Here is a 21,522-nt window from a genome sequence, read left to right as displayed (position 1 = left end):
CTAAGCTCCGCTTTGGCACGGAATAAATATTGCAGGAGAAGCGTTGGGGATTTTATTTGCGGGCCAGTTCTTTGCGAGGAGCCGAGCTGATCCCTTTGGGGTCCTTATGAAACATGAATTGCTTTCACCTTTGCCTTTTTATTTCTACGCTGCCTGGCACCAAGGCTCGCAAGCACGCTGCACACTGAAAGCCAGGAGGAGCTGCCAGACTTCCTACATCCATGCTCTCTCTCTCTGATCTCTCTCTCTTTTTGTTTTTTTTAAGAGAAAGATGCAAAAAAAAAAAAACCCCAATCGTGAAGGATATCTAACCGTCCCCCCCGCATCACTGGGAGGGCTGGCTTTCCAGTAACCAGATCCCTAAGCGTGCAGCAGGAGGACAGGAAACACCTCCTTCCTTGTTCTACTGTGTTTTAGATATATACAGTATATAGAGAGGATCGTATGGAAAACACGGACAGGAGGCGGAGGAGACTGGATCGTATCACACACAAATGCCCCCGTGCTTTGACCAGCTAGAAGTGCACCCGGGAAAAACGGCAATGCATGCAGAAAATATATGGGAGGGGGGGGGGGGGGGTAAAGGGGGCTGAAGAGAAATTCTGGCCCGGGTCCTCTCTTTCTGGTACTGATTAAGTGCCTAGAGATTGGCACACACTGTACATCTGAAACTCCCCAGCCCGTTGTTCCCTCCCCCCCCCCCCTCTAATAAACACTCATCGGACCATTTCCTGTAACATCAACTATTACGGTTATTCCTCATCATGATGTGAAGTGAGCAGCACATAGCAGAGTTACACAGGGTAGTGCAGATGGATTCTGAGGAAGGATATTTTCAGCTCCATGCCCTTACCTTTCAAAATTCTGTAGCTGGCTGGTGTCCAGCTCACTTCTGCACATCATTTGCAGGTGCTGAGATTCGAAAAGAGCACATGTTTCTGCAGTACTGGTACAGTCCCAGTTCGGTTCTGCACCTTTTCTCCACCAAAGGGAGAGGGCAATTTTCCAGGAGATAAAACATCTCTTTACCTTTACCCAGCAATGAATAGTTTCTACCCTTAAGGTTTTACAATCTGGTTGTCTGGCAAGCAAAACCACTCTTATTCTCTTATTCTGGAAAGTTGTGTGCTTTTTCATAAAGTTCACCCTTATTTGGCGAGATTCCCAAAAATTAAAAGTGCACTCAAAAAGAAAAAAAAACCCAAACAGTTCAAAAGGGCAAATACTTCAGCAACTGGAAGTCCTGTTTAAAGTATGCTTTTAAACTGAGTAGGTAGTTCTGAATTTCTTGTAGATTAGCTCCTGAATCCTAACGGTGTCAGCCTCAGGGGCGTATCTGTAATGGGGCCAACGGGTGCCTGGCCCCCGTACATTTGGCCCTGGCCCCCGCTACCACCGCCAACCCCCCCCCCCCCCCCCGTGCCGCCAATGGAAGCCTATGGGGGGGGGGGCAAAAAATGGCCCCCGCACTTCGGGCTCTGGCCCCCCCTACCAGGGAAAGTCAGATACGCCCCTAGTCCACACCGACCGGTTCTTCTCTTCTCGGGGTCCCTGGGACTCCTCGATCTTCCTTCTGGAGCAACACTGCTCCACAATAATCTCAAAACCTCTCAGCAGAGTGAGTGCTTTTCTGTCCATGTGTCCGAACCTTCTCACAAGCACCTGCAAAACACACTCCGTCTCCTCCAAATATGTGTACCTTTAAGGCACAAAGAAAAAATACACATTTCCCCAAAAGATAAAAAAATACACCCCAAATCCTCAGCAGCTCCTCCTCAGAATGCACCGGGGCTTGGTTCCTCACAGATCCCTAAGAGGGTGTGCTGAGATGCCACCTTCTTGGGCCCACAGACTTCCTCAGGTATACTAGCACTCCCAGGTCAGGCTCTACCACTTGGCAGACTAGGCACCTGCCTGGAGCAGCAGAATTCAAGGAGTGGAGGTGCAGAGCCAGCATAGCTGGAAAGACAGGAGTAGAGCAGCACTTCAGTGTTTCAGCTGTGGGCCTTCAGAACCAGTACGCGGGGTGCTCAAGGCTTGCTATGCCCCACACCCTCTGAGAGGAAGTTTGTGTCAGAGAGGGCAGGAAGAACCCTAACCTCTTTAGCCTTTCCCCTTATGAGAGGAGTTCCATCCCCTTTATCATTTAGGTCGCTCTTTTTTGAACCTTTTCTAATTCCGCTATATCTTTTTTGAGATATGGCAACCAGAACTGACTGCAAAATACTCAAAGCGAGGTCGCACCATGGAGCGATACAGAGGCATTATAATATTTTCAGTCTTATTCATCATCCTTTTCCTAATAATTCCTAGCATCCTATTTGCTTTTTTGACCACCGCGACACACTGAGCAGAAGATTTCAGCATATTGTCTACAATGATACCTTGATCTTTTTCTTGAGTGCTGACCCCCAAGGTGGACCCTAGCATCAGGTAACTATAAGTACATAAGTAATGCCACACTGGGAAAAGACCAAGGGTCCATCGAGCCCAGCATCCTGTCCACGACAGCGGCCAATCCAGGCCAAGGGCACCTGGCAAGCTTCCCAAACGTACAAACATTCATTTAGTAGCAGTTTATGGACTTGTCCTTTAGGAAACCGTCTAACTCCTTTTTAAACTCTGCCAAGCTAACCACCTTCACCACATTCTCCGGCAACGAATTCTAGAGTTTAATTATGCGTTGGGTGAAGAAATATTTTCTCCGATTTGTTTTAAATTTACTACACTGTAGTTTCATCGCATGCCCCCTAGTCCTGGTATTTTTGGAAAGCGTGAACAGACGCTTCACATCCACCTGTTCCACTCCACTCATTATTTTATATACCTCTATCATGTCTCCCCTCAGCCGTCTCTTCTGCAAGCTGAAAAGCCCTAGCCTCCTTAATCTTTCTTCATAGGGAAGTCATCCCATCCCCGCTTTCATTTTAGTTGCCCTTCGCTGCACCTTTTCCAATTCCACTATATCTTTCTTGAGATGCGGTGACCAGAATTGAACACAATACTCAAGGTGCGGTCATACCATGGAGCGATACAACGGCATTATAACATCCGCACACCTGTTTTCCATACCTTTCCTAATAATACCCAACATTCTATTCGCTTTCCTAGCCGCAGCAGCACACTGAGCAGAAGGTTTCAGCGTGTTATCGATGACGACACCCAGATCCCTACGATTCGGATTATTCTTTCCAATGTGCATCACCTTGCATTTGTCCACATTAAATTTTGTCTGCCGTTTGGATGCCCAGTCTTCCAATTTCCTAAGGTCTTCCTGCAATATTTCAGAGTCTGCACGTGTTTTAATAACCTTGAATATTTATTTTTATAGGATTTATTTACTGCCTTTTTGAAAGAATTCACTCAAGGCGGTGTACAGTAAGAATAAATCAAACATAAGTAATAGACAATTACAGCAGTATAAATCCTATATAATAAAACGCACCTCCAACATTCTGAAGCCGAGAAAGTGAAGCCTTCAAGCCTTGAAGCATTCCTGCAACGTTCCGGAACTACGTGTCGTCAATTGAGGAGATGGAGCCTTACAGAGCGCACGAATGCTTCAAGGCTTGAAGGCTTCACTTGGATAATTTTCTGAAAGAAAAGTCCATAAACCATTATTAAGATGGACTGTGGAAAATCCACCGCTTATTTCTAGGATAAGCAGCATAAAATCTGTTCTACTGTTTTGGGATCTTGCCAGGTACTTGTGACCTGGATTGGCCACTGTTGGAAATGGGATACTGGGCTTGATGGACCTTCGGTCCATCCCAGTACGGCAATGCTTATGTCCTGGGAGAGGTAACTGGTGCACAATAAAGGGGTTGTTCCCTTCTGTGTTCAAAAGTGTCCCCACCGTCTCTCTACTGCTAACACAAGTGTTTCCTCCCACCCTAAAGATTTGAACTTGCTCCACCCCACCCCATCTTAGCCTCGCCAAACAGCCACTAGCCGCCTATATCTGCTGCTCTAATTTCTAGGCTACCTGCAGACGTATACATGATCACAATGCCGGTACTAGAGCAGCTGACACAGAAGCAGCAGGATGGAAGTGCAGGGAAAGTAGACAACATCATACTGAGGGCTGGCAAAATGCAAAATATTCAAATGCCCTCAGCACTGCCTGATACGATTGATCACACTTCCTTAGTGCGTGCTGATTACCGGTAATCATGATAGGTAGATTTGGAAGGACAAGTAGAGGCTGACAGAGTCGACCTGTGCTTAGAGCGCTGCAAAGATAACCACTCCCCTAAGCCAAGCAATTTCCCTTCATAGACCTTTGTGGTGACATTCCCGAAAGTAACATGGCATTTTAAAAATCGTTTAATCTGTCCTTTATTCAAAAATAAAAGCAAGCTCACATAAACCCCCATAAGAAATTTCAGAGACAAAAGTGATACCTCCCAAAAGCTGTGAAAACAATCATCCATGACCACCTGAACTCAGGAAATCATTAAAAACCAACCTCTTCAAAACATCCTACCCTAACGACCCTACATAAACCCCCATTATATAGGGATTACTGAGGTGGGGGGGAGTGGATGGGAAAGGGAAATGATATACTGCCTTTCTGAGGTGGTTTTTTTTTTTTTTTGCAACTACATTCAAAGCAGTTTACATGTATTCAGGTACTTATTTTGTACCAGGGGCAATGGAGGGTTAAGTGACTTACCCAGAGTCACAAGGAGCTGCAGAGGGAATGGAACCCAGTTCCCCAGAATCAGAGTCCGCTGCACTAACCACTAGGCTACTCCTCCACTAGCAACGTCAATATATATAAAAGGCGAGTGTCGTACTCACTCGCAAATGCGCAGTAGAGACCTCTGCCCCGCCCCCGCGTCAATACGTGATGACGGGGGGTGGAACAGAGAGGGTCTGTACTGCGCATTTCTGAGGGAGGGACACCGCAGTCTAATGCTTCCCCCACCCGAGTCGCCGCCGCCACCCACCTTCTACCCTCGCTCCACTATTGAAACAGCGAGGGTCCGGGAATGCAGCACTGAGCTCTGCTGAGCTGCCGACATTGCCCTTCCTTCTTCTTCTCTGCCTCTGTCCCGCCCTCGACGACGTTACGTCACACGAGGGCGGGACAGGCAGAGAAGAAGAACGAAGGCCGACGTCGGCAGCTCAGCAGAGCTCAGTGCTGCGTTCCCGGACCCTCGCTGTTTCAATAGCGGAGCGAGGGCCCGGCCGGGTGGAAGGTGGGTGGTGATGGCTCGGGGGGGGGGGGGGCGCGAATTTGGAGGGGGAGGGGCAGCGGCGGGCCTTTCAACCCCCCCTTCCTATAATAGCCCGTTTTTACGGGCTCAAAGGCTAGTTCCATGTAGAAGCCTGCCCTTGCAGATCACCAATGTGGCCGCACAGGCTTTTGTTTCTGTGAGTCTGACGTCCTGCACGGCTGCGTTGCTGATCTGCAAGGGCAGGCTTCTACATGGAATGTTGCTAGTGGAATAGCAACATTCCATGTAGAATCTCAAATAGGGAAAGGGAACTGGGACTTGAGATGCCGCCTTTCTGTGGTTTTTGCAACCTACATTCAAAGCAGTTTACATTTATTCAGGTACTTATTTTGTACCAGGGGCAATGGAGGGTTAAGTGACTTGCCCAGAGTCACAAGGAGCTGCAGTGGGAATCGAACTGAATTCCCCAGGATCAAAGTCCACTGCACTAACCACTAGGCTCCTCCTCCACTCATTCCACCAATAAGAGCCAACCTCATCAGTGATGTCACAATGGCTTGATTGCCCAATACTTGGCTCACTTCTGATATTGTGATGTCATAAGGGAAAGGGGGAAAGGGAAATGGGACTTGATATACCACCTTTCTGAGGTTTTTGCAACTACATTCAAAGCAGTTTACATATATTCAGGTACTTATTTTGTACCAGGGGCAATGGAGGGTTAAGTGACTTGCCCAGAGTCACAAGGAGCTGCAGTGGGAATCCACGGGATGTCCCAGGGTGGGAGGGAAGCCCAGCCTAAGGGGAGCATTTGCACATTCTATGTGTATGTAATCCCCCATTATATAGGGATTACTGAGCAATGCTGATTTCTCCCTGGGGGGAATGGATGGGATGTCCCTGAGTGGGAGGGAAGCCCAGCCCAAGGGGAGTGTTTGAGAAACAAGTTGCAGAGGAAAAATGGTTTTGGTAAATGTTTGACAGCGGAGGTGGAGTTTGAAGGAAATAAAAGGTCTTATTTGTTTAAGAACATGGGCTTTGGTTGCCTTCACCACCGCCAGGACCCTAGGAGGAGAGGGGGTATCCTGGAAAGCCAGATAAGGCTGGATTTACTACTACTACTACTACTACTTAACACTTCTAAAGCGCTACTAGGGTTATGCAGCGCTGTACAGTTTAACAAAGAAGGACAGTCCCTGCTGAAAGGAGCTTACAATCTAAAGGACGAAATGTCAAGTTGGGGTAGTCTAGATTTCCTGAGTAGAGGTGTAGTGGTTAGGTGCCGAAGGCGACATTGAAGAGGTGGGCTTTGAGCTCGGATTTGAAGACGGGCAGGGAGGGGGCTTGGCGTATGGGCTCAGGAAGTTTATTCCAAGCATAGGGAGTTAATGTCAGCCTAAGGCAGTAATTGGTTGTAAGGAGTGCTCTGGGTGGGCAAGGGGAGCCCAGCAGTAGGGAAGAGCCAGTTCAAGGCCAGAAAGTGCAGCCCAGTGAGGTGCATCTCTGGAAGGGAAGGTTAAATCCTGGAGGAGTTTGCTGGTTACAACCTTTGCACAGCCTTGGATTATACAGCCCAAAGGGATGGTGATGGACTGGAGGAGTTGTATATTTGTACATATTTTGGATTGCTAAAAGAAACCATTTAATTAGTGGATAAGACTATACCAAATAGTCCTGGATGGACAGAAAACCTCTTAAACCAAAGGCTGACAGTACATAAAAAGTTTGAAGTTTGGATTTACTGCCGTTGCAGAGTTCAGTAAAGTATGCATAAAATCACAGCTTCTGGGTGTGCTTTTGCGAGAGAGAGTAAGAAGCTACCCCTGGACTGTTAGAGGATACTCAGGAATAAGCCCAGCTTAACATCCTACAGCCTACTGGAGTAAGTCCAGCCTCGGCCTACGCCCAAGCTCGAATGGTAACGACTGAATTGAGAGAAAAGGAGTTAGTGAATGTATTTTTCTTTTGTGGCCTGGATCGGAGAGAGAACGGAGCTGGTAGGTGAGACCCGGGTAACATGTACTAGAAGATCGGACACTTCTTAAAGGTAAAATCACACCACTGTTCACTGTAAGCTGAGCGGGAGTCCACCTACACTCCTGCCAGTGAGGGGTGCTGTTTCAATCAGTGGCTTAGCTACGGTGGCCTGGACCCCCCCCCCCAAATTTCCTGTGGGCCCCTGGTTTTGCTGGCGGGGGTCCCCAACCTCTGCCAGCTGAAGTGTTGGAGCGCTGGACAACGCTTCAGCTGATGGGGGTTGGGGACCCCCGCAAGCCAAGGTATTTGCTGCGGCAGTGGGGAGGGGCAGGCGGTGGGGGGTGGGGGGTGGGTGGCAGCGGGGCAGCAGACCAAAATGTGCCCCCCACCTCGGGCTCTGGCCCCCTCCTACCGCAAGGTCTGGCTATGTCCCTGGTTTCAATATCACATTTTCACTAATGAGGAACAGGCAAGTTATGCAGGAGTCCAGGGAACCTGCCTGTCCCTATCAATTGAAAATACAGTATTGAAGTACTATTCCCCACTGGCACCAATGCAGTTCAGAGGACTCCTGCAGAACCATAGCATACTTTCCTCTGCTGTGGCCAGAATACCAGCTCTTTACAAGTAGCAGTATTAAGGATTCCCCCAGTAAAGGGTAACCTACTTGTCAGCTCAGCGAAAAGGCCAAGCACGACTAGAACACAGTTCCCAGTCAAAAGGTCACTGTCAGTATGTTCCTCTTTTATTATGGTGAGTAAATTCTTTGACCCCCCCCCCCCCCCCCGCAGTAGTGATCCTTGGTTGGTTGCCTCCTGGGGCGGATCACTGCTGCGCACCCTCCCCCCCCCCCCCGGGTGCAGTGGTGTCTGTCCCCTCCAGGTGCAGCATGTCACCCCCCCTCGGCGTATCACCCAAGCCCCCTCTCCCGGGTGCATTCTTACCTGCTGGGAGCAGTGTTGCCAGGTGGGCGGTTTTACCGCCCAATTGGGCGGTTTTCCGCGACCCGCCGCGGGAAATTTTTGCCCGCGGCGGGTTGCGGTTTTTTGGGCTGCTTTTTGGGCTTCAGTGCGGTTTTTTGGGCGGCTTTTTCAGCCGCGGGGGGCGGGGTTAGTGATGTTTTTGGGCGGGGTTAGTGACGTTTTGGGCGGGGTTAGTGACGTAGGAGGCGGGGGCCGATGACGTGGGAGGCGGGGCCGATGACGGGGGAGGCGGGGCCGGTGACAGGGGGAGGCGGGGCCGGTGATGGCAGGGTTGATGACGGCGGGGGCGGGGGTGATGACGCGGGGGTGGGGGTGTCAGGGGCGGGGTTTGAGTTTGGGCGGGTTTTGGGCGGTTTTTGTGCTGGATTGGGTGGGAAAAAAATTTTCCACCTGGCAACACTGGCTGGGAGCAGCTGGTGGCTGTGGGCTCCGCTGGTTCTCTGCTTCCTCTGCCCCGGAACAGGAAGTAACAGCAAAGGGAGCACAGCAGTGTGCATCTGGGGCAGAACGCCCTCACCACCCCACCCTCAGTACGCTACTGCCCCCCCCCCCCCCCAATTAGCTTCAGCTAACTTTCCTTTGTGTGCTTGCATGACTAAACCCACTTTCCTTTTATCTCCTTGAGTGGATAATATTCCCAAACCGTGTAAATGTGCCTCCATCAGCCTGTCTGTCTTTCCTTTAGTGAATAACATAAGATGCTGCCCACCTCCCTCTGCTTAGCTCAGGCCTGGAACAATTCATCAAATTGATATATTTCTCCTACAGGGTAGCTGCCAAGACAAAATGACAGAAATCTCTCTCGTATATTCTCAGCATAATACAGACAGAAAAGAAACCTGCTTTTGAAACTCACTGTGGCCAAAGAATCCTCTCTCACCCCGATTGCTCAAAAAAATCCCCACCCTTTGAGGGGGGTTTCATATTCAAGTATAAATGTGTCCCCAATCCTGGCCCCGAGAACATGTCCTCAACCGGTGGGTAAAGTTACTTTCATACAGGCCGTTCATGTATAACTTAACCTCTTCGTGGGGCAGGACAGATTTATAAAAAAGCCCACTACAGTCAGTAAAACACTGCAAAACCTGAGAAAATGTTACTCACAATGGGTTCATCTCACAAGAGTTTGTTATCAATTTAGAGATGTTAAATTGAGAAACTCAGATTTGAGGGATGCACACAAAGAAAGTGATTTTGGGGGTTTTTTTTCAGATTTTTGGCCTCTTCTTCTCCCCCCCCCCCCCCCCCCCCCCCCCCCCCCCCCGATTTTCAGGCATTGTTTCAGTGTGTTTCACACATCCATGTTAATGAAGCCCATATTAGAACCAATTAACTTACAGAAATCAACTGTATACATGTGTTAATTTGTAGGTTAATGCACACAAAATTGATTTTGTGTGCATTTGAGGTCAATTTCAGCCTGGGGCAGTAAATGGCTGATAAGCCACTTCCGGCCTTGGCCTGAACTAACCCCAGGTATTTAATGCCGGGGCATACATGGCTCCTGGCATTGAATATACATACACCACTCCTCCACATATATTCAGAACTGTCTTATAATATCTGCTTGTTATATTATTATCATGTTCTAACATTATCTTGTTACCCATGATTCTTCTGTATCACTAAATGTCTATTTTCTAATGTATTTCCACCATTCATGATGTATTGTAAGCCACATTGAGCCTGCAAAAAGGTGGGAAAATGTGGGATACAAATGCAATAAATAAATAATATCCTGGTATCACCACTGACCCAGAAACCAACTGGACACTGGTCAATATTTAGAGCAGTTAACTCGCTGCAGAAAGTTAAGACAGCTGTTTTACTCTCCTAACTTTATTTGCTTACTCAGCCGGTTAGCAGACCAAAAATTGCTACTACTCAGCTAAGTTTCTGCTCCGCCCTAACCCTTGGACTACCCATATGCACTGTTCCCTCTAAGCTGGGTGGGAGTCTTCCAACTGCATTGCTGCCATTAGGGGGCAGTGCTTCAATATTGTGTCTTCCATCACTCGGAACAGGCAGGTTCCCTGGAGTCCTGCAGACCTTGCCTGTCTCTCACTATTGAAAATGTGATAGTGAAACAGCGCCCTCTATTGGCAGGACCATAGGTGGAGGACTCCCGCTCAGCTTAGAAGGAACAGCGCACAAGTAGCTGGTTTCAACATAGGTGGTTAGAGGGGATATTCAGTTGCACTTTCCAGTTAAGCGCTGCTGAATATCCATCGATAGCCCCACACAAGTGATTTAAATATCCAGGAACCACTCCTGTTTTTTTAAAGCCCGATATTTGGCAACTAAGGTTTAATCCCCAAAAATGCAGGGTCATGCACTTGGGTCACAAAAATCCAAGGGAACGGTACAGTATAGGGGGTGAAGTGCTCCAGTGTGCGAAGGAAGAGCGGGACTTGAGGGTGATTGTGTCTGACGACCTTAAAGCTTTCAAACAGGTAGAAAAAGCAACGCCCAAAGCCAGAAGGATGCTTGGGTGCATAAAGAGAGTCATGACCAGCAGGAAAAAGGAGGTGATAGTGCTGTTGTATAAGTCTCTGGTGAGGCCCCATTTGGAGTACTGCGTGCAGTTCTGGAGACCGCACCTACGGAAAGATATAAACGGGATGGAGTCGGTCCAGAGGGCGGCTACGAAATTAGTAAGCGGTCTTGAATACAAAAATTATAGGGACAGGCTTATGAACCTCAACATGTATACGCTGGAAGAGAGGAGGGAGAGAGGAGACATGATAGAAACGTTTAAATATCTCAATGACATTTATGTACAGGAAGAGAGCCTTTTTCAAATGAAGGAGAGCTCTGGAATGAGGGGGCATATGACAAAGTTAAGAGGGAATAGGCTTAGGAGTAACCTAAGGAAGTATTATTTCACAGAAAGGGTGGTGGAGGCATGGAATGGCCTCCCGATGGAGGTGGTGGAGTCGAGGACTGTTCCAGAATTTTAAAAGGCATGGGATAAGCATGTGGGATCGCTTAGGAACAGGAAGAATTAGGGGTTACAGAGGATGGGCAGACTGGATGGGTCATATGGCCTTTATCTGCCGTCATGTTTCTATGAATATCGACCCCTTTATTTCCTTATCAGATTCTCTTAGAACTGGTAGTTGGTTCTGTAGTGAAACCTGAGTAGTACATTAGGTTGGTTGTCTATCTCCTGTTCTATTCTGAAGACACTTTGAGAACTGTCAAAGTCTTAGATCATGAAGGAAGCAAGATCTCTCTTACCGTTATTTTTCAACTCACTTAGTGGTTACCAAGCTGCAACAAAAAATAGTTAAGATCAACTACCCTCTCCTCCACACCCTTCTCAACCCCACAGACCCAATATACAACCTAATCAGCAATAAACCCTATCCCATAATTTCACCCCACTACGCTACCTCCTGTATGAGAGGCTTGGGTTTTCTCTAATATATAATGGAAATGACTGAGGTCCCTTAAGGACTCTTTGGCTTTCTAAATCCTCCATTGTCATATGGCCAATAATATACTAATGACATACACGACAAGACCTTTATAGATGGTTTCAAAGCTTTAGAGAGGGACTTCTGGGTAGCGTGACCTACTTTTCACCTGAGAATCACATTCTCGCATCCAAAGAGGACAAATGTGCTGATTCTCATATTTCAATAAGGTCTTCGGGGAGTTAATTTTATAACGGGGAGCCTGTGTGAAAAGTCTGTTTTATAGACCTAGAATGAACCCAGCAGCAGAGAGAATCTCTGGCACAAATTTACACCTGCGACAAGGAAGCTGTCAATGAGTGCACAGATTGCATCTGTATGCACATCTGTATTATAAAATACTTGGGTGCTCCACCTCTGCTGTGCTCAAACTACCCCTGTTTTATTTTTTTTCAAGAACAGAAACAATCTTATAGTCACGATTTTCATAACTCCAAGAAAAATAAACGTTAGTACACAATATACATGTTCATGCTTTGGTAGCCCACATTTTCAAGTAAGAGAGAGTGATAAGAGTCATGGAAGATATAACATATATATTAAACTAAGGTAACATTGGCGTGTTAGTCCAGGCTATCTATTTTACTTCAGTTGTTTCCCGTTTAGAAATGACTTCAGGTGGTCAGGAGAATAAAATGTATATTTCACCTCACCCATCTTAACATTACACTTGCAAGGATAAGCTAAAAAGAATGACCCTCCAGTATCTATTTTTATTTTTATTTTATTTTATTGCATTTGTATTCCACATTTTCCCACCTATTTGCGGGCTCAGTGTGGCTTACAATACATTGTGAATGATGGAAATACAATGTGTTACAGTACGATTATGGGTTACATTATGAGGAGTTATGGGAAGACAAAGTCAAGTCAAAACATCATTTGGAGCGTAGAAACAATGGAATGTTACAATGGGGAAAAGATAGGGCGATAGAACAATAGCACGAAAACCTTAGAGTATAACAATTTTATATGTGGGTGGAGTATTAATTGTGGAGAAAATACGGGGTAAGAGAATTCTGAAGAGGCTGTATTGATGCATTTCTGTCAGCGTGTGTGGACTTCATGTGTTTTGATCCTTGCAGTAAATTTTCTCAAAGAGAAAAGTCTTCAATCGTTTGCGGAAGTCGGTTAATTCGTAGATCGTTTTCAGGTTGCGTGGTAGTGCGTTTCAGAATTGCTTGCTCATGTAGGAGAAGGTTGATGCATGTAGTACTTTGTATTTTATGCCTTTGCAGTTAGGGAAGTGGAGATTGAGGAAAGTTCGGGATGATCTTTTAGCGTTTCTGGGTGGCAGGTCTATTAAGTCAGACATGTATGCAGGGGCTTCACCGTGAATGATTTTGTGGACTAAGGAGCATACTTTAAAGGTGATACGTTCCTTGAATGGGAGCCAGTGTAGTTTCTCACGTAAGGGTTTTGCACTTTCGTGCTTTTGTCCTTGCTTTCAAAGCCAAAAAAGCTTTTCTTCTTTGCTGGATAGTCTTTATTTCATCAGGGAATATTTGTACTTTTATACCTCCAAACCTCTTATTTAAATTTTTGAAGTAGAGTTTCATTATATTAGTCAGGTCTTGTTCAAATATTAAAGATACCAACAAGGTGGATCTTTCCGTAGATTCATCAAGAGATTGTTCCAGAAGAATTGAAATATCCTCAATGTCTTTCCCAATTTCTTGTTTTTCCCCCGCTTTTCCTTTTTGTGGATTTGAAAGATAATATATTTTATTTATTGGCGGAATTGCTTCTAAAGGCATTTTTAAGACTTCATTTAAATATCTTTTAAACATATCATGCGGGTTAACTCCAAAGATTTTTGGGAAATTCAACAACTGTAGGTTCAATCTCCTATTGAAATTTTCAGAAACTACTCCTATTTACTAAGCTTCGTTAGCAGCTGCCGTACGCTAGTGCAGACAAAACCCACTCACTTTGAATGGGCTGTGTCGGCATTGCTGCGCGGCAGGCATTGGAGCCGACTCTGTTGGTGCTGTGGGTGCTTGAGCACCCCCAATATTGAGAAAATTCCTTGTATGTGTCCAGGGAGGGGTCATTTTCATTGGGCTTAGCACCCCCAATAATTTTGAAAAGTTGGCTCCTATGGCGGCAGGCCACTAGCGCAGCTTAGTAAATGCCACCCTGGGAACACTGATGATACATTGAAACCCTCTGCTCAGTGTGCTGCTGCGGCTAAGAAAGCAAATAGAATGTTAAGTATTATTAGGAAAGGGAAATGGGACTTGATATACCGCCTTTCTGAGGTTTGATTTATTTATTTAACACATTTATATCCCACATTATCCCACTTAGTTGCAGGCTCAATGTGCTTACACAATACCGTAGCGGTAGGCTCCGGTTCAATAATACAAATACATAGTACAGTATTAAGCATGTAACAAACATCAAAGAAATACAGAGGGGGTAGTGATAGAAGTCTAGTACGGCCCATATTTTGTTGTGTCGCATGAAGTTAATTTGGATCGGGTGGGGGGTAGGCCTTCTTAAACAAGTTGGTTTTCAGTAGTTTCCTGAAGTTAAGATGGTTATGGATAGATCTCACGGTTTTTGCAACTACATTCAAAGCGGTTTACATATATTCAGGTATTTATTTTTATACCAGGGGCAATGGAGGGTTAAGCGACTTGGCCAAGGAGCTGCAGTGGGAATTGAACTCAGTTCCCCAGGATCAGGGCCGCCGAGAGGGGGGGACAGGGGGGACGGGCCCGGGCCTCCGGGGGGAGCCCGGTGCTGCCGCAGTCAGGCCCGCCCGCCCTTCCGTCGCTCCCACAACTAACCTTAAGCGCCTTCATCTTCGCAGCAAGCAGCAGCAGCAGGGCAGGCCACTCCTTCCTTCCATGTCCCGCCCTCGCCTGACGTAGCGTCTGCGAAGGCGGGGCAGGGAAGGAAGAAGAGGTCTGCCCTGCTGCTGCTTGCTGCGAAGATGAAGGCGCTTCAGGTTAGATCAGGGGGCCCGGCACTGGCAGAGGGTGGAGGGGGGGCCCGTCGACCTCGGATGGGGGGGCGCGACGCGACCTCAAGTGGGGGGGGCCTGGGGGCAGCCTTGTCCTGGGCCCGGCCCCGGCTCTCGGCGGCCCTGCCCAGGATCAAAGTCCACTGCACTAACCACTAGGCTACTCCTCCACTCGGGAATGGCAAACAAAAATGAGGATGTTATAATGCCTTTGTATTGGTCCATGGTGCGATCGCAACTCGAATATTGTGTTCAATTCTGGTCGCCACATCTCAAAAAAGATATAGTGGAATTAGAAAAGGTGCAGAGAAGGGCGACGAAAATGATAAAGGGGATGGGACGACTTCCCTATAAGGAAAGGCTAAAGCGGCTAGGGCTCTTCAGCTTTTTTTTTTGTTACATTTGTACCCCACACTTTCCCACTCATGGCAGGCTCAATGTGGCTTACATGGGGCAATGGAGGGTTAAGTGACTAGCCCAGAGTCACAAGGAGCTGCCTGAGCCTGAAGTGGGAATTGAACTCAGTTCCTCAGGACCAAAGTCCACCACTCTAACCACTAGGCCACTCCTCCACTCCACTTAGATAAAAGGCGGCAGAGAGGAGATATGATAGAGGTCTATAAAATAATCAGTGGAGTGGAATAGGTAGATGTGAATCGCTTGTTTACTCTTTCCAAAAATACTACAACTAGGGAGCATACAATGACGCTAAGTAGTAAATGTTTAATCGGAGAAAATGTTTCTTCACTCAATGTATAATTAAACTCTGGTTCTGAGTCTTCATTATCTCTGCTGCTGGTCTTGCCTGATGGACCTACCACTACTTCTGCTGCATCTTTAGTCTGTAGTTTGCTCCCAGAAGTCTAACTGGGGTGGGGGGTGGGGGTTGCCTACAATACAAAGTCTCTAGAGGCAGCAGGAGTGTAATACAAATCAATAACCAAAAAACCTGCTCCTACTGTTAATTCATTGACAACTGTGAATCCACATATGATATAAAAAAAATGTATTTAAATGATGAAAGCAGACAGGAACACCCCTACCAGGAAAACTTTCCAGACGAGGGGCTACAGCGATATAATCATAGGTTCCAAATTTCCATTCAGTCATCAAAATGCAAATATTAAATCATTCCTTCTAACAGTGCAGAGAAAAACATACAAGCTGAAAAAACCTCCACTGATGAATATCCAAAATAGAAAATTTCAGAAACACAATTTCAAGTGAATAGTAAACAGCTCCACATGGAAAACAACTGATCAAGTACTCGAGGGGGGGGGGGGTGGGGGGGGGGCTGGAGGTCTGCTGGACCTCCGGTCCCCTCGACGATTCCCCCCAGGTTCAGGGAGGGTTGGAGATCCGGTGGGTCTCCAGTCCCCCCTGACCCCCCAGCAAAGGGTCCCTGGTGGTCCAGTGATCAATCCGCCCCTCCCTCCCTCCCTACCCCCCTACCTTGTGGGTTGGAGGAGGGAGGTAGACTGCTTCCCTCCTCTTCCTTCAACGCCGCAAAATGGCAGTGCCCAGCCCTGTCCAGTGTATCTTGGGTTGCGCTGGGGGGGGGGGGCTTTACACCATATAAGGGGGGGAATCATCGCTCGCTCTGGGGGGAGGGTTTGGTCGCCCACTGGGCCACAGGGGACTGTTTGGGAAATGTTGAGGGGAGTTAGGGGGAGCTGGAGACCCACCGGATCTCCAGCCCTCCCTGACCCTGGGGGGGGATCATCGGGGGGGGGGGGGGCGGAGGTCCACCGGACCTCCAGCCCCCTGTCGCTGGGGGTGGGGGTCTTCGGGTTTGATTTATTGGGGGAATGGGGGCCTGCTAGCATGCAAATGCATGCTGGACAGGGCTCACCATTCCTTCCCAATGGTCTGCAAACCCTAACACCAGCTTAGAGCTGGCGTAGGGTTTGTAGCAGCCAGCGACCCAATCTTTGGCGCGCTGGTCGCTGATCATTGGAGATGAATATGTTTAGCCCTGTTTTGCATGCATTTCCATGCTAGTTGCATTCAGAGCCCTCGAGCTCGTTGTTTCACGCCCTCGGGGACTCTGATCATGGGGCGGTAGCAAACGCCGGTGCTAGTATAGCGCTAACAGCCTCTAGCGCTGGTGCTTGCTTCTGATCATCCCCTTGTCAGAAAGGGTAGCTGAGTGGGCAAGACCTGGCTCAACACAAACTAGACTCTCTAGCCAAGTACTGGGCTGAGAAGGCATCAGGAATAAAAATCAACCCAGCAGCAAGTGATGGTGCCACTGGATTAGCTAGAAATAGACTACTAAGCCCAGTTTCAAACCGAATGGGTGGGAGGAAGCCCCTTGGAAGAAAGAGTAGCCTAATGGTTAATGCAGTGGGCTGAGAATCTGGGGAACTGGGTTAAATAATAATAATAATATCTAATACAGTCTAAGCAGGGAACAAAAAACATACATAATAAAATCGGAATCAACACACAATAAATAATAACAAAACAAAATCATACTTGATTACTGATTAAAACAAACGTACTCAAATTATAAAACATAACACTATCATTCCTATAATAATCCATATGCTCGAGTAAACAAATAGATCTCTAAATCTCTGTTAAACAGGGTAATGTCATGCTTTAAACGAAGCTCCGCATTCCATAATTTAGGGCAGCCACAATTCCCCTGTGGCTCCTGGTGAGCTTGGGGAAGTCACTTAACCCTCTATTTCCCCACCTAAAAATCTTAGCCCACTAGGGACAAAGCACCTGCATTTAATAAATGTAAATCACTTTGGTTGTACCACAGAAAGATGGTACATCAAATCCATGACCCTTTGTTGTGGCTGGGGCAGGACCCCCTACAGGTCTGGCTCCAGCTGTGCATGTCTGGAGCTGATGAAATGGTCTCTTTAACTAAAGAAGCACATGGCAGAGAGAAATTCTCACACTGTGAAGCAACAGTCTGGAGGAAAGCTAATACTTTGGGAAGATGTGTCGCCCTGAGAGAAATCAGGCACCTTTAGGATAGATACAGTCTGTATGTCTGAAGTCCTGTTAATACTTGTGGTTGTGCTTTCCAGACTCCTGGAGCCAGACAGCTTTTGCTTCCATCTTAAATACCAAAACATTCATGAGTTCTGCAGTGCCAACCTGCCTTCAAAGAAAACCAAGCTCTGAATTACTAGGAACCAGCACCCAGTCACGCAATGCCCGGGTGGCAGAGCAGGGCTGTCAGGACACGCCATGCAGTACATAATAGCAAAGATTGCCAAACTGGATGCATGCAGTGTGGTAATCAGAGGCGTCAAACCCCAGGCTGGCACCATTCTCAGGAGCAGCCTGCAAACGCTGGGCTCCAGCAGCTGGGAAGACGTCATTCCCTCCTCATTCCACTAAATGCATCCTGCTGATCCAGGCACACCCGAAGCCAAGGGTGCTCTGCCCTCATTTGCAGACGCAAGGTCACCAGGACACTTGCTATACTGGAAAAAAAAAAAGGGGCCTTTGAATTGATTTCACTTGTGTGCTTATTAACAGCACCAAGAAAAAGGAACCATGCACATTCTATAGCAGGGGCGTAGCCAGACTACAGATTTTGGGTGGGCCTAGGGCAAGAAGTGGGTGGGCACCAAGTACTCTCTTCCCCCCACCCGCCACCACCACCACCAAAAAAATATCTCAGCAGGTGAGAAAACGCTCATTTCTACCTTTTCAGGCTGCAGCAGGCATGTGCAGAAAACTGACCATGAGCAGGTGCCGGTATTGTGGAGAGTATTGTTTTCGTTACCATCAGGGGGAAGTCTTCAGTTGGCGGAGCTTGGGATCCCCACCAGCTACCACAAAACGTGTGCTACTGTTGGGTGGGCCTGAGCCCTAAGTGGGTGGGCCCTGGCCCACCCAGGCCCACCTATGGCTACACCACTGTTCTATAGTTGAAGATCATTCTTGCAAGAATTGCAGATCGATCACAAACTTTTCCATTTTTCCCCCCTCTTTTCTCCTCTGCTCTTATCCCTTCAGGAAAACTCAGTTCGACCATGAAAATACATGCAAGCTTTCAAATAACTTCTTCAAGTTATTTGCTTATCTCTGCGGTTAATTTTTCCATTAAAGGCACATTCCGTACATGCTCCATTAATATCTCCCTACCCAATGGATCAGCAGTCTTCCATGCCAAAATAATGTCCCACTTGCTGCCAGTAAAAGCTACACAATCAGTGTGTGTCCTTTATCTTGGATACCTCAGCAGTGGGAGTATATGAGGAGAAATATTTTTGGGTCCCATTCCAGCTGAACCTCAGTTATTTCCTGAACTAACGTGCAATGAACAGCAGCATGGACGCCACCCTTCCAGACATGGATCATCGTGTGCCTTTCTGGCCGCAGTATCGCTCATAGCTCTCACTCGCTTGTGGGAATATTTGGTTGAATCTGTAAAATGTCAGATGCCGTCTAGGGTCGACTTTATTGCTCTTCTTTGCCAAGCTAGCTGATATCAATCATTTTGAGACCCTTTGTCATATTTTGTTAGGGCAGGGTGATCAAAGCCTTCGGGTAAGTGAAGCATTAAATACCTCTACACAAATGGGAAAAAAAGAGCAAAGTCTGTAAAGTGGTATATACTAATGCCTGAAGTATGGGAAATAAGGTTTTAGATCTTGAGGCTGTGTGTCACATCCGTCGCTTCCTCCGGCTGCTCCTCCGCGGGAAGCAGGAGCCGGCGTCCACCACGACGAAGGCCGGCTTTCTTGAGGCCACGGAGGGGAGCTGGGGCTCGCCGTGGTGATGGCCGCCCAGTCCGGGGCCGAGGCCGGAGGCCGGCGTTCACGGCTGCCAGACTCTCGATCGCCGGCTACGGGGGCTGTGTTTAAGCCAGTAAGGGAAATGGCGCCGAGGCGCGATGACCGGCGTCTTCTTCATTCTCGGGCGCGGGAACCCAAAGCTCCGCCTCAGAGGAGTTAGACTGGAAGGCCAGCACGATAGATCCGCCTGGGAGATCGGTCAGAGCCAATCAGAAGGGTTCCGTCGATAACCAAGTTCTGATTGGCCGGCTATGTCTACGGGGGCTGGGCGGCTGACTGCCGAACAGTATTTAAGGAATGAGCCTGAGATAGGATGTTGCTTCAGGTTCTGTTACCCAAGGCCAGTCTCCGTGGTTCCTGTGTTCAGTTGGTTTCCTGGTGTTGCTGATTTTGGACTTTTGGACTGTTTCCTGGTTTACTCTGCTAGCCACCTGCTTTGACCTCTTGCCTGACTCTGACTACTCTGCTAGCCGCCTGCCTTGACCTCTTGCTTGACTCTGACTACGCTGTTAGCTGCCTGCCCTGATCTGTTGCCTCCACCTGCCCGCTTCTCTCCTGGTTCCAGTCCCGGTCAGTCCATCAACCCCGCGGTTCCTGAAGTCCCGTTGACCGCCTGCAGCTGGGGGCTCAACCCTTGGTGAACGGCGGTCGCCGCGGGTGAAGACTTGGGGTTGCACGGCTGTCCTTTGAGGTCCTTCGGGGCCTTACGGGACCTAAGGGCTCACCTTCCTTGTGGACAAGACACTGTGATGGAAGAAGCTGATTTGGATTTAGTGGTGATTATAGAGACACTAGTAAAAAAGGCCCGTTTCTGACACAAATGAAACGGGCGCTAGCAAGGTTTTCCTCGGAGTGTGTATGTTTGGGAGAGTATGTGAGAGTGAGTGTTTGAGAGTCAGAGTGAAAGTGTGAGTCCAATCCATGCTCCTCTGTCACCTGGCCCCTCCATTCATCCCTATCCAGCAATTTCGCTGTCTCCCTGAGGCCTGCCCTGCAATCCATATGCATCCATGGCCATCTGTTCCCTCCATTCATCCCTATTCAGCAATTCCCCTCTCCCTGAGTCTTGCCCTTCCAATCCATGCCCATCCATGTTCCTTTGTCATCTGGCCCCTCCATTTTTCCCTATCCTGCATTTCCCCTCTCTGCCTGAGGCCTGCTCTGCAATCCATATCCATCCATGGCCATCTGTCCATTCATCCCTATCCAGCAATTCCCCTCTCCCTGAGTCCTGCCCTTCCAATCCATGCTCCTCTGTCACCTGGCCCCTCCATTCATCCCTATCCAGCAATTCCCCTCTCTGCCTGAGGCCTGCCCTGCAATCCATATGCATCCATGGCCATCTGTCCCCTCCATTCATCCCTATTCAGCAATTCCCCTCTCCCTGAGTCCTGCCCTTCCAATACATGCCCATCCATGCTCATCTGTCACCTGGCCCCTCCATTTTTCCGTATCCAGCATTTCCCCTCTCTGCCTGAGGCCTGCCCTGCAATCCATATGCATCCATGGCCATCTGTGCCCTCCATTCATCCCTATCCAGCAATTCCCCTCTCCCTGAGCCCTGCCCTTCCAATCCATGCCCATCCATGCTCATCTGTCACCTGGCCCCTCCATTTCTCCCTATCCAGCATTTCCCCTCTCTGCCTGAGGCCTGCCCTGCAATCCATATCCATCTATGGCCATCTGTCCCCTCCATTCATCCCTATCCAGCAATTCCCGTCTCCCTGAGTCTTGCCCTTCAAATCCATGCCCATCCATGCTCATCTGTCACCTGGCCCCTCCATTTCTCCCTATCCAGCATTTCCCCTCTCTGCCTGAGGCCTGCCCTGCAATCCATATCCATCCATGGCCATCTGTCCCCTCCATTCATCCCTATCCAGCAATTCCCGTCTCCCTGAGTCTTGCCCTTCGAATCCATGCCCATCTGTCACCTGGCCCCTCCATTTTTCCCTATCCAGCAATTGCCCTCTCTCCCTGAGGCCTGCCCTGCAATCCATTTCCATCCATGCCCATCTGTCCCCTGTATTCATCCCTATCCAGCAATTTCCCTCTGTCCCTGAGTCCTGCCCTCCCAATCCATGCCCATCCATGCTCCTCTGTCCCCTGCCCCCTCCATTCATCCCTTTCCAGCAATTGCCCTCTCTTCCTGAGCCCTGCCAT

The 21,522-nt window shown here is 48.2% G+C and overlaps 1 protein-coding gene across 1 annotated transcript in view; it reads right to left on the bottom strand.

The window, feature by feature from the left end:
• Positions 1–21,522, bottom strand: part of SLC16A2 (solute carrier family 16 member 2) — a 199,744-nt gene that overhangs the window by 163,475 nt on the left and 14,747 nt on the right. Inside the window, exons 3-4 of the mRNA XM_030209813.1 lie at positions 1,525–1,699; positions 854–912 (exon numbers count right to left, since the gene is read on the bottom strand). Coding sequence (XP_030065673.1) covers positions 854–912; positions 1,525–1,699 — 234 coding nt within the window. The remainder of the gene's footprint in view (positions 1–853; positions 913–1,524; positions 1,700–21,522) is intronic.

This window comes from Microcaecilia unicolor, chromosome 7, assembly GCF_901765095.1.
Source record: "Microcaecilia unicolor chromosome 7, aMicUni1.1, whole genome shotgun sequence".
Classification (NCBI taxonomy): domain Eukaryota; kingdom Metazoa; phylum Chordata; class Amphibia; order Gymnophiona; family Siphonopidae; genus Microcaecilia; species Microcaecilia unicolor.
This window is presented reverse-complemented; position numbering and strand designations above follow the sequence as displayed.